This window comes from Macaca fascicularis, chromosome 8 (genome assembly GCF_037993035.2).
Source record: "Macaca fascicularis isolate 582-1 chromosome 8, T2T-MFA8v1.1".
In the NCBI taxonomy this organism is placed as follows: domain Eukaryota; kingdom Metazoa; phylum Chordata; class Mammalia; order Primates; family Cercopithecidae; genus Macaca; species Macaca fascicularis.
Window position 1 is genome coordinate 75701573 of NC_088382.1, and position 13535 is coordinate 75715107.

Here is a 13535-nt window from a genome sequence, read left to right on the forward strand (position 1 = left end):
TTCAGGATTGTCTGCATCTTTAGGTTATACAGCACTCCGCTGCACATTAGATCTGACTTAATACTAAGTAGTATCTTACACAGGGTCAAAAGAAGCCCTCTAGAAAATAGCTATCAATCAAATCATATTATATATCGGGAACAAATAACATCTTTCTCACATTTTGATCTGTTAAGAATGGGGAAAATATACGTTCAGATTCTATCACTGCTTTAAAATTGTCTTCATATCCAAGATTCATTGCAGCAAAAGACCATGTAGAACACAGACAACATAGGTTCCATTTATCCAACATAAGAATCTCACCAGAATTAAAGCAATTAGCATCCACTACTTTTAATCAGGAAAGTTATATATGGTCTGATGGCTGAATTTTTAAGTGTACATAATTATGGTATCTGAAATATTATGTACAATATGTGCAATAAGGCTTGCTTTCATTGATCCATTCCCTCCACACATATTTACTGAGAACCTACTATGTCCCTGGCACTGTGCCAGGGTGGCTGGGTATATAGCAGTGAATAAGACAGATAAGATCCCTGCCCTCAAGGAGCTTATGTTCTGGTGAGGAGAAAGAGATAGCAAACATAGAAAAGTGTCATTAGAGTCAAAGCACACAGCAGCTTTCTGGCAGCCATCCTCACACTACAGTGTCATGTTGAGCCAGCCACCCAAAGCCCTGTCTTTCCTATGTGCCATAAAGTCATGAGCCACGAGTTGTGTACCCACATGCAGGCCCTTATTATTATAGGTTTCACACCATTCACCTTATTTCATCCCTCCCACTGTTCCAACTGGTTGAGATCCTTGGGGATCTTACCTCCAACAGCCAACAAATTAGCTATCACTTCTGGCTCTATGTTAACCTAAAATTTCTTTTAGGTCTTAAATACTTGATAAAAATGAACAGGCCAGAGCCACGGACACAGCCTCTCTCTCGGAGGGCAGGACTCTCTATTAATTAGTACCTCGAACACAGCTGTTCGACCATTTGTGAATCCATTTAATTGTACTGGCCCCACAAGCCTCTACTTTATCTTCACAGATTTCACAGGACGCCTTGTCAGATGCCTTACTCTTACCCAGTACATGATATTTTCTTGTTCAACAAAATTAGTATTCCTATCAAAGAAGGAAACTGTATTAGTTCAACATGACTTGTACATACTGCCCCGATGCCGGGGAGTAGTAATCACTGCTCGGTGAGTTGCTAAGAGGCTGGGATTGGATTTGATGTCAGAAAGACCTGGATTGAAGGCCAACACCAACACCTGTTAACTGCATGAAGTGGGCAAACTATCTGAAAATAAGGATGCTTAAAGCACCTGTCCCCTAGGGTTGTCGTGTGTAGTCAGCAGATGTTAACGATCACCATCAGATCAGCGACCTTATCCCTGACAAGTCATTCTAGATCTGTACAACACTGACAAGATCAATAGCTTGAGATGAACAGTGAAAGGGATCTAGTTGTTACCTTATAAAAAGTGCAATGTTTTAAATCTCATTTGCAAGTTCTCCCATTAAACAAGGGAGTAGTTTACTCAGATAAAAATACATTTAATATTAAAAGTAACTGAGTTGACTACCCATTCACCTGTCTTCGATTCAGTTCTCTTTTGTCCATTTTATTTATTTATTTATTTTTGAGATGGAGTTTCATTCTGTTGCCCAGGATGGAATGCAGTGGCACAATATCAGCTCACTGCAACCTCTGCCTCCCAGGTTCAAGTGATTCTCCTACCTCAGCCTCTCGAGTGGCCATCATGCCCAGCTAATTTTTGTATTTTTAGTAGAGGTGGGGCTTTCACTATCTTGACCAGGCTGGTCTCGAACTCCTGACCTCAAGTGATCAGCTCGCCTCGGCCTCCCAAAGTGCTGGGATTACTTTTGTCCATTTCTAATGTATTCTTTTGCATTTGAAGATTATTCTACTTTAGAATCAAGACAAAGCATATCTGGTTCTAAATTGTTTCACTATCCTCCCAAAAGAAAAGCATCTGCTACCCTCAGCATTCCTAGCCAGTCTGAGCTCTCTGGGAGATTCGGCATCCCTCACACTCCTAAAGTCTGGGCCACACTTCTACATGCCCTTCCCTTCTCTACCTGTCACTCTGCAGTCAAATCGGCCACTACACACTTTCTTCCACCAGTATCCATTGCAATCACAATGTAGCACATATTGTGCTACCTTCTGAGTTTCTGGAAACCTCATCTTTCTGAACTTTGGGCACGTATTTCACTGTGTTCAGTCTGATTCTCAAAGGCCCTATTTAACACCAGCTACCCAAATCACGCTCCTCTCTCTATTCCTTGTTGGGCTACTGCCCCTGCAGAATCCCCCTCCTTTATACCCAAAGCCCAACACACTCAATCCTAGTCAACCTTCCTGTGAACTTCTGCAACAAGCTACACATACTTCAGTCACAGGACACTTTCATTATGCTTTCTGTAATATTACAGTTAGTAGTTCACTCAACACATAGTTCTTAAGGGCCTCCTGCTTCTGGTGTGGTGCTAGGCTCCAGGAATACACAACCAAGTGGATCAGGCACTTTGGAATCTGGAAGAAAAGTGACTGACGCCGCCTAAAGCAAGTGGAAAGCAGCTTCTGGAGAAGGTGACATTTGAGCTGGCTCTTCAAGAAAAATAACTCTATGAGGCACATGGAAAGCACTGGTGAGGCACAAAGAGTGAAAGAACAGCGTGGACTTGGGAAACACAGAAGCGTCCCGAGATGCTGCAGGCAAGTGAGAGGGAAGCTGGGGCAAGATGGCTGCAGAGCATTTGAAGCTAGATTATAAGGGGCTGTCTAGGATGTTGAAGAGTTAGATTGAATCAACAGGCAGTGGTAAGAGTCCGGAAAGGCAGTGGCAGAAGCTGGTCTTCATATTATGATCAAGCTCAGTGGGTCACCTATCCATTGTTACTTATCTTACTTTTGTCATTTCTTTGTTTACCTATCCATTTTTAAATGGCAGTCCCAAATGATGCAAAATAAGCTTCCACATGGGCAAATAATGGATTCTTATTTACATAAGAACAGAAACAAGTTATTGCTGCTGCCTGTTCTGCAAAAATATGCTTTTTACATCCAAAATTAAATGAGAATTAGAAAAGTCGTTAACAAGGGAAAACAAGGGTAAAATTTCTTAAATTATTTTAAAAAATAGAAATGAGCATAATTTTAATATTTTATATTTCAAATATATTTCCCTTCTTGATAAAAACAGTGGCATTTTTCTAACCAGCTATATCTAAATATGTATAGTTACCAATCTGGATGTTGGCAATAGATTCAGTGTGACGATCGCAAAGTGGACTCACACCCAAATGATACTTTTTTTCTATATCTCCTATAAATGAAAAAAAGAGGAGTATTAATATGAAGAATATCTACTGGTTAAATACATAAGTAAAGGCTTCAACATACCTGTGCATTTCTTAGGAAAAACACACTTAATCCTCATGAGAGGACAGCTTCACAATTAGTTCTTTTTAAACTTTTAAGTTATTCACACATAGAAGAGATTGCCAAGCTGGTATTTTTATTTAAATGCAAGAGGTAGAAAACTTTCACCAGATGTCATCCCAAGACTGTAATTTATAACACATTAATATACAACTTGAAAGGAAGGTTCATGAAATAAAGATTCCTGGATCTGGGCTTTAAATTACACATACACAAGTTTTTCATGTTCGTATGGCCCTCCACACATGACAAGGATAAAACAAGTTCAGGGAAGTCTTTCTGTACAGCAAAATGCCAAACCTAATCTATCTATACTCATAAATGCATAAATATATCTGATCATTCCAAAAGAGGACTTCTGATTTTCAAAACAGATGCTCAATTTGTAGAGTATTGATTATATGTATATCTATTGTGAATTGTTACTAAAAATATCAAGACTCTGCTGTTAGACCCGTATAAATTACTGAGTTATTTTATTCTTATGATGTTAAAAAAATGAACTGGATAGATTAATTATCGCTCAATACTGTAACGTGCCTTGATGGAAGAATTCCTCCGTTACTTTTTCACTCCACTGCTTGCTTAATTCCCAGGTCCGACATGGGTTACAAATATCAGCACATTTCAAAGCCATCTAGCAAACAAAACATTAATATTGTTTTAAGATATATACACACTTGACAATAATACCAAAGAACCAAGTGCAAGGACTGGATTAACCATAAATATAAATAAATAAGCCAGAAATATAATTCTCCTATTTTTAGATGTAAGAATTTATGAGAATAAAATGCTATTTCTTAATTGGTACCCTAATCTTGTAAAAATTGTCTTCAGCAGAAATCTTGAGTATGAAAAACATAACCGATGATGCCTTCCTCGGTAGCAGATTCACCAGTGATCTCCTTCTGGAAGGAGTGTGTGCTAACTGAAGGAAATTCCTTAGCTTGCCCTCAAGATTTAACCACTCTGAAAAACTACACTAGAATATTTCATTTTTTAGTTTGACAGTCACATAATTTATCCTAGAAATAGAATGTTTCCAAGCCCCATTTTACCTGTAAAACCAAATGTCTATGTCTGGTGTCTTCTAGGCATAAATCACCTCTATCCAAATGGGACCTAAACAAAGACAGATACTCATTCTGGCGACTGATGTCTGTGGCTAGTATCAGAGCACCTATCTGTGTCTCCATTTGTTGCCTGGAATTAGAGAAATACAAACAGAAAATATAAGACTTTCAATTAAATGTTTACTTCTTGATTTTTTTTTCTTAACCATAATAATCAGAAGGCTTTATAGTACCCTAAAATATCCAACTATCATTCAACTTAAAATTTATCACACAAAAAAATGAGTTTTATGGAATGCTTCAAAAAAAGCTATTAAAATAATCAAAACTAAAACCAAGAGAGTTTGTAGGAAAATACCAATATGCAAACATTCCAAAAGGAGAGCCTTTATTTTGCCAGTCAAGGTGGTATTATTTGCTTAAAAAACAAAAATCAATATAACATTGGTATGTTGTTTGGGAAAGTTCCTTGCTGGGATTCTTTGCTGGAAAATTCTCGTGCTGAGGGTAATGACACAACTTTGGTTTCCTTTTTAGTGCCTGAGATCTGAAGGCAGAAGGAAGATTCAAATAGAAAGAACAATGACCCATTCAATAGCTGACTCCTACAGACATTTTGACTAAGATGCCTGTTGCAATTCCCCTGAGCAACTTAATAAAGTTCAGAGTCAACTGTGTTTTCAAGGTTAAACTCAAGAACCAATCAGTTATCTGTAAATGAATATCCACTTTTTCTGGAAGGAAAAAGGTAACATGTTAATACAAACAGCAAATACATACATCATTTATAAAACTGCCTCAGGTCACTTAACAAGATAAATACACTTTAAAAAAAATTCTTGCATTTTGTTTTAATGGGCCATAGCAAACACTATCTCTGTATAATGATCAGTAAAGAGCTGTCAAATAGATACAAAGACTCACAATACTGAATATTAAATAAAGCAAACTCTAAATGAAGAAAACATTAAATAATGCTATTAGGTAGTATTCCTTATTTCCATTTTTATTAAATCTGAGAACTCAACAGAGTTAATCATCAAATGCAAAACATGATTTTTAAAAAGGGAATAATGAAGCAAACATTTTAATCTGTCTTAATTTTAAGATCATAATTTACATATACAGTGTGTTTAAGCAATTTTCATATTTGTACTACAGCAAAAAATGATTTTATGTACCAGAAGTATTGTCATACTCCAAATGGTATCTGTGAATAAAGATTTAAAAAAATAAAAAATAAAGTCCAACTTTTTTCTCACGGTCATTACATAAAATACTTAGTTTTTTATAAAGTTGTTTTAAATTACGAAAGGGAAACCATAGAACAGCAGGTGGAACTTAAATTTTAATACTCAAACATATTTTTATGCCTCACCACTTTTCTTGACGTGGATGGTTTCGATCCACTTTCATGGTTTCGTGACTTGCATTTTCCCTCAGTATAACATTACTAAAAAGCTTGTGTGTGGACCACGCTACGGCAATGATGTGAGATTTTATAAACCATCACCATCGTGTTATTCACATTAATGCTCTTTATTAGGTTCTAAAATAGCCCACTTATTTTTTTTTCTAAAATATTAGGGTTTTCATTCATTATTGTATCCTATGGCTCCAGAAGTGTGACTCCAGGATTATGCTATTGAAGATATTAAGGCACTGTCTTTACTTTCTTGTCAGTTTTGAAAACTTCTGGGAACAGATTTTAATAAATCTATTTAATATAATAGAATGTTTACATTCCATCCACTTAACCTTTATACCTAGACCTTAAGGTTTTATTCAGCTGAGTATGGAAATATGTAATATCTATTTATGTAAATAAGCAGTAAACTATGCCTGAGCCATTGTGTATTCGGAGTGATTTTACAGTATTCAAATCCATGGAATAGTCTTTCATAAAAATAACTATCCATTAAAATGTTACCGACTATACAGTAGGATAGGTCTAAATTATTAAAATTGTATATAATTTATTTGACAAACACTGAAAACTGCGGAACACCTGAATATTACAATTTTTAAAACTTTATAAAATTACTCAAAAACAAAAAAACAAAACTTTATAAAATTACTTTACCAACTTAACTTCTATAACCAGTAACAAATTAAATTTGTCTTAATCCAACCTACCTGCTTTCTAATGGCAGATGTGAGAATAAGCCTGATTCTCTCAATAAGCCCACTGCAGATCTCCAGTGGTGATTTTCCAGTACTGAGGTATTCTACAACAAAGGACGTTTCTGAGTTACTTAATGATACGTCTCTTTCTGGACATATCATTACTAACAATACTGTTAGCAATATTAATCTGGTTAAAATTCTAACATTCACTGAGAATTTATTTTCATTACTTTCATTTCTTCAAAATATGAAACATTTTCTAGAATGCAAAAAATAGTAAGTCTTGATGATAAAATTGCACTAACCTTGTATAAAGTTGCCAAGTAATGGTTAGTTTTAATAAGGAAAGGTTGATTAACACCTGGATGATCCAGATCATGAGTGGCAGCTGCAATTAAGCTCAGCAAGATATCCCAAGGAGTTACAGAATTGGCAAGCTGAAGTGTGACAAAAGAATAATGAATCACAGATATATCTAAAATAAGCTCTATGCCATCACAGTAGTTTTGAATTAGCAGCCAGTGGCAGTGGTGGCAATCTCCTCCCTCTTCACGTCATTCTTCAGGCAGTTGTTCATTAGGTCCACCAAGCACACCTGCCAGGTCCTGGCCTCCTCATCACCACACTGGCAAAGGCATGATACAACAGTGGCCCTGCCCACGTGGAGTTTACAGAACTCATCCTTAGGCCATTTCATTTTTAACAAGCTTAATTAAAATGGCAGCTAAAGCATAAACCATTCTTTTTGAGAAATAATGGCTTTAAAATGACAAACACAGTTTGGCACATTTTTATTACTGTAGCCATTACTGAAAAAAAAGACCTAATATTTTAAGGGTGTTTATCAACAAACTGGTTATTGGATTTCAATAATGTAATCTAAAATATAAGGTTATTCCTGTAGTCCTGATGTTTAAGGAGGCTAATGAGTAATCATGCTAAGTGGAAGTCTGTGTCAAGTCTGTGATAAAATCCTCCCTCAATGGATGGATACATTCATAACAATGACACAATGTATTCATGTCAGGGAAAGCAATCTTGTACATCAGAAATTGTAACTTTATTCTCAATAATCATTACCAAACTTACTTGATATAATAATCACAATAAATAAAACTTTGTGATTAGCTGACAAATGTTCAGTGATAAAAAAGATCACCTTGACTATATCACCTATTTTTCAGGAATCACCTCTCATTTTCTGGCAAACTTGGCCAGATTTGTGTTCCCACAGCACCGCATGGCCTGCCACAATACCACTCATCAGAGCATGGTATTATTTAGGTTTACGTTAGGACAGTGCTGACTAAACTGTAGTGATCCTGTGCTCTAACAGTGAAAACTTTGGAGCATACACCACTAATATTAAGTATATTTACTTACAGATTATTATAATGAACTAACATTTATATGTTATTATACAATGAATATAAAAACTGAAAATTTTAAAAATGAGATAAAAAATAAATTTAGATTCAAATTCTATTATTTTCTTTCTCTGCTAGAATGAATCGATCATCTCTTTCTACTCCCTGTGTTAAGTTCATCTCAGTCAGAGAGATCACTGTCTGAGGGCTTGAATCTCCTGGAAAACTGGAACCTACCTGGAAGCAGAGATGCATATTATTTATTTTTGTATCGCATATAATTAGTACATGGAGAAGGTCAATGAATAGGAGAAGATGAAGAAAATTATTTCCTCTTTAGGATATACGAAAGCATTCAAAAAATAAAGCATTCTAAAGCACTGCTTTAATAATGAAGATGAACAGAATGCATAGGATCTAAAGCAATCTCCCTTCCTTGACATACACATGAACGGCACGGCTGTCTATGTCTTATGAACATGTGATTTATCAGGCAGTGTGCAAAGGGGTGACATTCTTATTGGCAGAAGAATAGACATCCTGGGAGAATACAATAATCCCAAATTACACTGATTCGAAAAATTAACGTATGACTGCACACAACATCAAAACAATCTCAGGTATACTGAAGAGTTAACCATTAAAAATAGGAACATGAAAAAAAGTAAATGAATTCTCAAAAATTCTGTGAAGAGAAAGTAACTTTAAAAACAAATCACACATATTCAAAAAATATTTGATATAAAAATGTAACACTTCTGCTTGTAGAAAAAAAAACAAAAACCTTCCATCGGAAAGACAATTTTCAGTATTATAACAAAGACAAGGACTTCAGTAACTTAACTTTTTAAGGTGGATTAAAAGACAGATGTTATTTCCATTCTGTGATTGTATCTGGTAAGAGCTGACAACAAAGAAATGTCCAGAAAAGAAACTACAAATTATTTAACATATGTGAAGGTCAGATTTTACTTGTATCTGCAAAGCCATCATTAGGGTTCTTTTTCAATAAAATAGAAAAGTATTAAGTGGTGAGTTTTGCTGTGTTCAGTGAAAAACTTACTGTTTTCATTGCCTGCCAGCCCTTATGATTTCCCATTGTAATGGTTATCACAGTAAGTTTTGTTGGTGGTAGCTTTTTTTTTTTTTTTTTTTTGGCTAAATTGGCAAATCAAAAATGTAGTAGAAATAGCAGAAAGAAGGTACCTGAGATACTGGTGGCTTGCTGAGGGTAAAAAGGAGGTGGCGCTATCATGGAGGAGAGCAGTTTAGTGAGATAAAATGTTCTGAATCAATATTGTATTTTTATTTTTCCTAATGATGCTACCTCTGAAAACAGATTCTATTTTTTTGAGACAGAGTCTTGCTGTCGCCCAGGCTGGAGTGCAGTGGTGCAATCTCGGCTCACTGCAGCCTCTGCCTTCCCTGGTTCAATCAATTCTCTTACTCAGGCTCCTAAGCAGCTGGGATTACAGGCACCTACCACCATGCCTAGCTAATTTTTTCTTTTTTTTTTTTTTTTGTACTTTTGGTAGAGATGGGGTTTCACCTTGTTGGCCAGGCTGGTCTCAAATTCCTAACCTCAGGTGATCCGCCATGCCCTGCCTAGTGAAGACAGATTCTTGACACATTATGTCCATCCTGAGAAATTACTGAAAGAAATGAACTTCCCACACACAGAAGGCAAAAGGACAAGGCGGTCCTTGCAGGGCTCCTCAATCCCCAGACCATGGACCGGTACTGATTCGTGGCTTGTTAGGAACCTGATAGGAACCAGTGCAGAGCAGGAGGTGAGCTGCCAGCCAGTGAGCATTATTGCCCGAGCTCTGCCTTGGAAGCAGTAGATTCTCATAGGAGCACAGACCCTATTGTCAACTGTGCACATGAGGGATCTAGGTTGCGCACTTCTTTTTTTTTTTTTTTTGAGACGGAGTTTTGCCCTTGTTGCCCAGGCTGGAGAGTAACAGCGCAAGCTTGGCTCACTGCAACCTCCGCCTCCCGAGTTCAAGCGATTCTCCTGCCTCAGCCTCCCAAGTAGCTGGGATTACAGGCATGCGCCACCACCCCTAGCTATTTTTGTATTTTTAGTACAGACAGGGTTTCTCCATGTTAGTCAGGCTGGTCTCGAACTCCCGACCTCAGATTGTGATCCGCCTGCCTCAGCCTCCCAAAGTGCTGGGATTACAGGTGTGAGCCACTGTGCCCAGCCAGCACACTTCTTATAAGAATCTAATGCCTGATGATCTGAAGTGGAACAGTTTCATCCCGAAACCATCCCCCTCCCCATCCAAGGAAAACATGTCTTCCACGAAACTGGTCCCTAGTGCCAAAAAGGTTGGGGGCCACTGCTCTAGAGGTCTAAAAACAGAGAACTAGGCTGGGCATAGTGGCTCATGCCTGTAATCCCAGCACTTTGCAGGACCGAGGCAGGCAGATCACTTGAGGTCAGGAGTTCGAGACCAGCCAGGCCAACATGGTGAAACCCCATCTCTACTAAAAACACAAAAATTAGTTGGCCATGGTGGCACACGCCTATCAGCTACTTGGGAGGCTGAGACAAGAGAATCAATCGCTCGAACCCAGGAGGCGGAGGTTGCAGTGAGCTGAGATCGTGCCGCTGCACTCCAGCCTGGGCGACAGAGCAAGACTCCATCTGAAAAACAAAACAGAACAAAACAAAAACATAAAAACAGAGAACAGTTAGAGTAAACCCAGCCAACGATAAAGCCCATATACAATATCATTCATTAACAGCTCATATTCACCAAGCACCTACCATGTGCTGGTGCTGTTTTAGGGGACAGGTAAATATTAGGGGACAGACAGACAAAAATTCCTGTCCTAGAGGCCTGACATTCTTGTGGTTTCCACGTAAGGTTCCCATGTTTTACAAGTAAGATTCTGGGGGCCAAAATTCCTATCTTTTTTTTTTTTTTTTTTTTTTTTTTGAGACGGAGTCTCGCTTTGTCGCCCAGGCTGGAGTGCAATGGCCGGATCTCAGCTCACTGCAAGCTCCGCCTCCCGGGTTCACGCCATTCTCCGGCCTCAGCCTCCCGAGTAGCTGGGACTACAGGCGCCCGCCACCTCGCCCAGCTAGTTTTTTGTATTTCTTAATAGAGACGGGGTTTCACCGTGTTAGCCAGGATGGTTTCGATCTCCTGACCTCGTGATCCGCCCGTCTCGGCCTCCCAAAGTGCTGGGATTACAGGCTTGAGCCACCACGCCCGGCCAGAATTCCTATCTTATTCATATTTTTGTCACTAGCAATTAGCATCTACTCAGAGCATGAATAAGTGTACATTCATAAGAAAGGCAATCCAACCATTACCAGTCTCGCTGATATCAAAGGGAAGGATGCAGGGGCCAGGGAGGGATGTGGGGGGCCAGGTTCTTTTGTCAACTGCCAGGGACAAGTAGAGCAAAGTTTAAAGGTTCAGTGCTACAGTGGGTTTATGTCTGAGATGTGTAAGCGTAATTCTTATCTAGACTTAGTTTAAGTATAGTTATTAAGTAAAGTAACTAAACTCATTACAGAAACATGAAACTAAACATTAAAATAGGAAACAAAGGGAAAATCACAATGTCCTCGGCTGACAACTATGAATGTTACCAGTGTCAATCAATCAAGGAGACTTTGGACTCAACTTGAACAAAATGCTTTATAATCCACATAACTTCAGCCTTGAGGACATAAAAAATAAATACTCAAGTTAGTGACAATGCATATAGAGAGAGATGAGTTTGTCTCCAAAATTTCCAGTAATTTCTTTGGCTTGAAATATTTCTTTTTTTCATATAGACAAGAGTCCAAGAATTAGCTCTTCCATATAAATTATAAGGTATAAAAATTGAAAACAAATTTCTCACAAAATATATATACTTAAGTCTTTCTATTTACTATTCCATCTGTACCTGGACTTTTTTATGGATGACTCCTTAGTTATGTACTGTCCACTTAAGTGATTTCTGATCACCCTATCTAAAGTTGTAAAACTCTTGCCATCCACCTGGTCATTCTCTAGCGTATTATTATTATTATTATTTTAGACTGAGTTTCGCTGTGTCACCCAGACTGGCATGCAGTGGCGTGATCTTGGCTCACTGGAACCTCTGCCTCCCAGGTTCAAGCAATGCTCATGCCTCAGCCTCCCAGGTAGCTGGGATTACAGGTACCCGCCGCCACACCCAGCTAATTTTTGTATTTTTAGTAGAGATGGGGTTTCACCATGTTGGCCAGGCTGGTCACAAACTCCTGACCTCAGGTGATCCACCAGCCTCGGCCTCCCAAAATGCTGGGATTACAGGGGTAAGCCATCATGCCAGGCCACTAACATATTATTTTGATCAAAATTCTATTTATCTATTTGTTTAATGACTGCCTCCCCCACTGGGATGTACACTTCATGAAGACAGGGATCATTCCTACTCTGCTCACCACCACATTCCTAGCACCAGGATAGAGCCTGGCATGTGGCAGATGTTCAAAGAGTGTAAAACATGTGATGCTATGCGAAGGCTCAGGAGTAAGAGATACAATCTTCAGGCATCTATCTAATCCATCCTATCTATCTATCTAAAGATAGGGCGTCACCCAGGCTGCAGTGCAGTTGCACTATCACTACTCTCTGCTGGACCTCTCAGGCTCAAGTGATCCTCCTGAGTCAGCCTCCAAAGTAGCTGGGACCACAGGTACACACCACCATGCCCATCTAACTTTTTATTTTTTTTTAGAGATGGGGTCTTGCTGTATTGCCCAGGTTGGTCTCAAACTCCTGGCTTCAAGTAATCCTCTTGCCCTGGCCTCCCAAAATATCGAGATTACAGGCATGAGCCACCGCACCTGGATCTACTTCAAATTTTTTAGAATTCACTTTTAAAACTTTGAGTGACTCTGTTTTTGTTTGTTTGTTTGTTTTCTTTCTTTTTTTGAATAAAAGAGATGAGGTCTTACCAAGCTGGTCTCAAACTCCTGGGCTCAAGCAAGCCATCCGCCTCAGCTTCCCAAAGTGCTAGAATTACAGGCATGAGTCACCGCACCCAGCCCTGGGTGACTCCATTTAAAAATGTTCACTATGATAAGGGACAAGGGAAATGCTTGCATTGTAGGGCTTTGTGATTTTATCTATATCCTTAATTGAAGCCTTGGGTAGTGTTCAATGAGTATGTTAAGGATGAAAAGTGTTTAAGTATTATCAGAACTCCACAGGCAAAAAGTGTTCAAAATCATGGTTTTATTAATTTTTGTTCACGTGTCCCTGCCCTGCTCACCTGGCATCACCCAGATTTCCTTGCCCCTGGCTTGGGTTGGGTGTGCCCAGAGGGAGATGGGAGTGCAGAAGCCTTCAGTGAGCAGGTTAACCGTCCTGTGTGCTGCAGAGAACTTATTACCATCTTTCCACTTACCAGACTGTATGGTGAATACTCATCAATCTCTCCCACAACATTCTCAAACAGAGGATGCAGTCTTGGCCCAGAGTTTTTTTAAACTTTGAT

At 38.6% G+C, this 13535-nt stretch overlaps 1 protein-coding gene across 7 annotated transcripts in view; it reads right to left on the reverse strand.

The window, feature by feature from the left end:
* Positions 1 to 13535, reverse strand: part of PDE7A (phosphodiesterase 7A) — a 126784-nt gene that overhangs the window by 4316 nt on the left and 108933 nt on the right. For all 7 annotated transcript variants that reach the window (XR_001492962.4, XM_015454902.4, XM_015454906.4 and 4 more), the window contains 5 exons: positions 6981 to 7112; positions 6685 to 6776; positions 4534 to 4678; positions 4013 to 4109; positions 3276 to 3356 (listed from right to left, as the gene is read on the reverse strand). Coding sequence is in view for 6 of the 7 variants with exons in the window: in XM_015454902.4 (XP_015310388.3) it covers positions 3276 to 3356; positions 4013 to 4109; positions 4534 to 4678; positions 6685 to 6776; positions 6981 to 7112 (547 nt within the window). In the remaining variant the exon portion in view is untranslated. The remainder of the gene's footprint in view (positions 1 to 3275; positions 3357 to 4012; positions 4110 to 4533; positions 4679 to 6684; positions 6777 to 6980; positions 7113 to 13535) is intronic.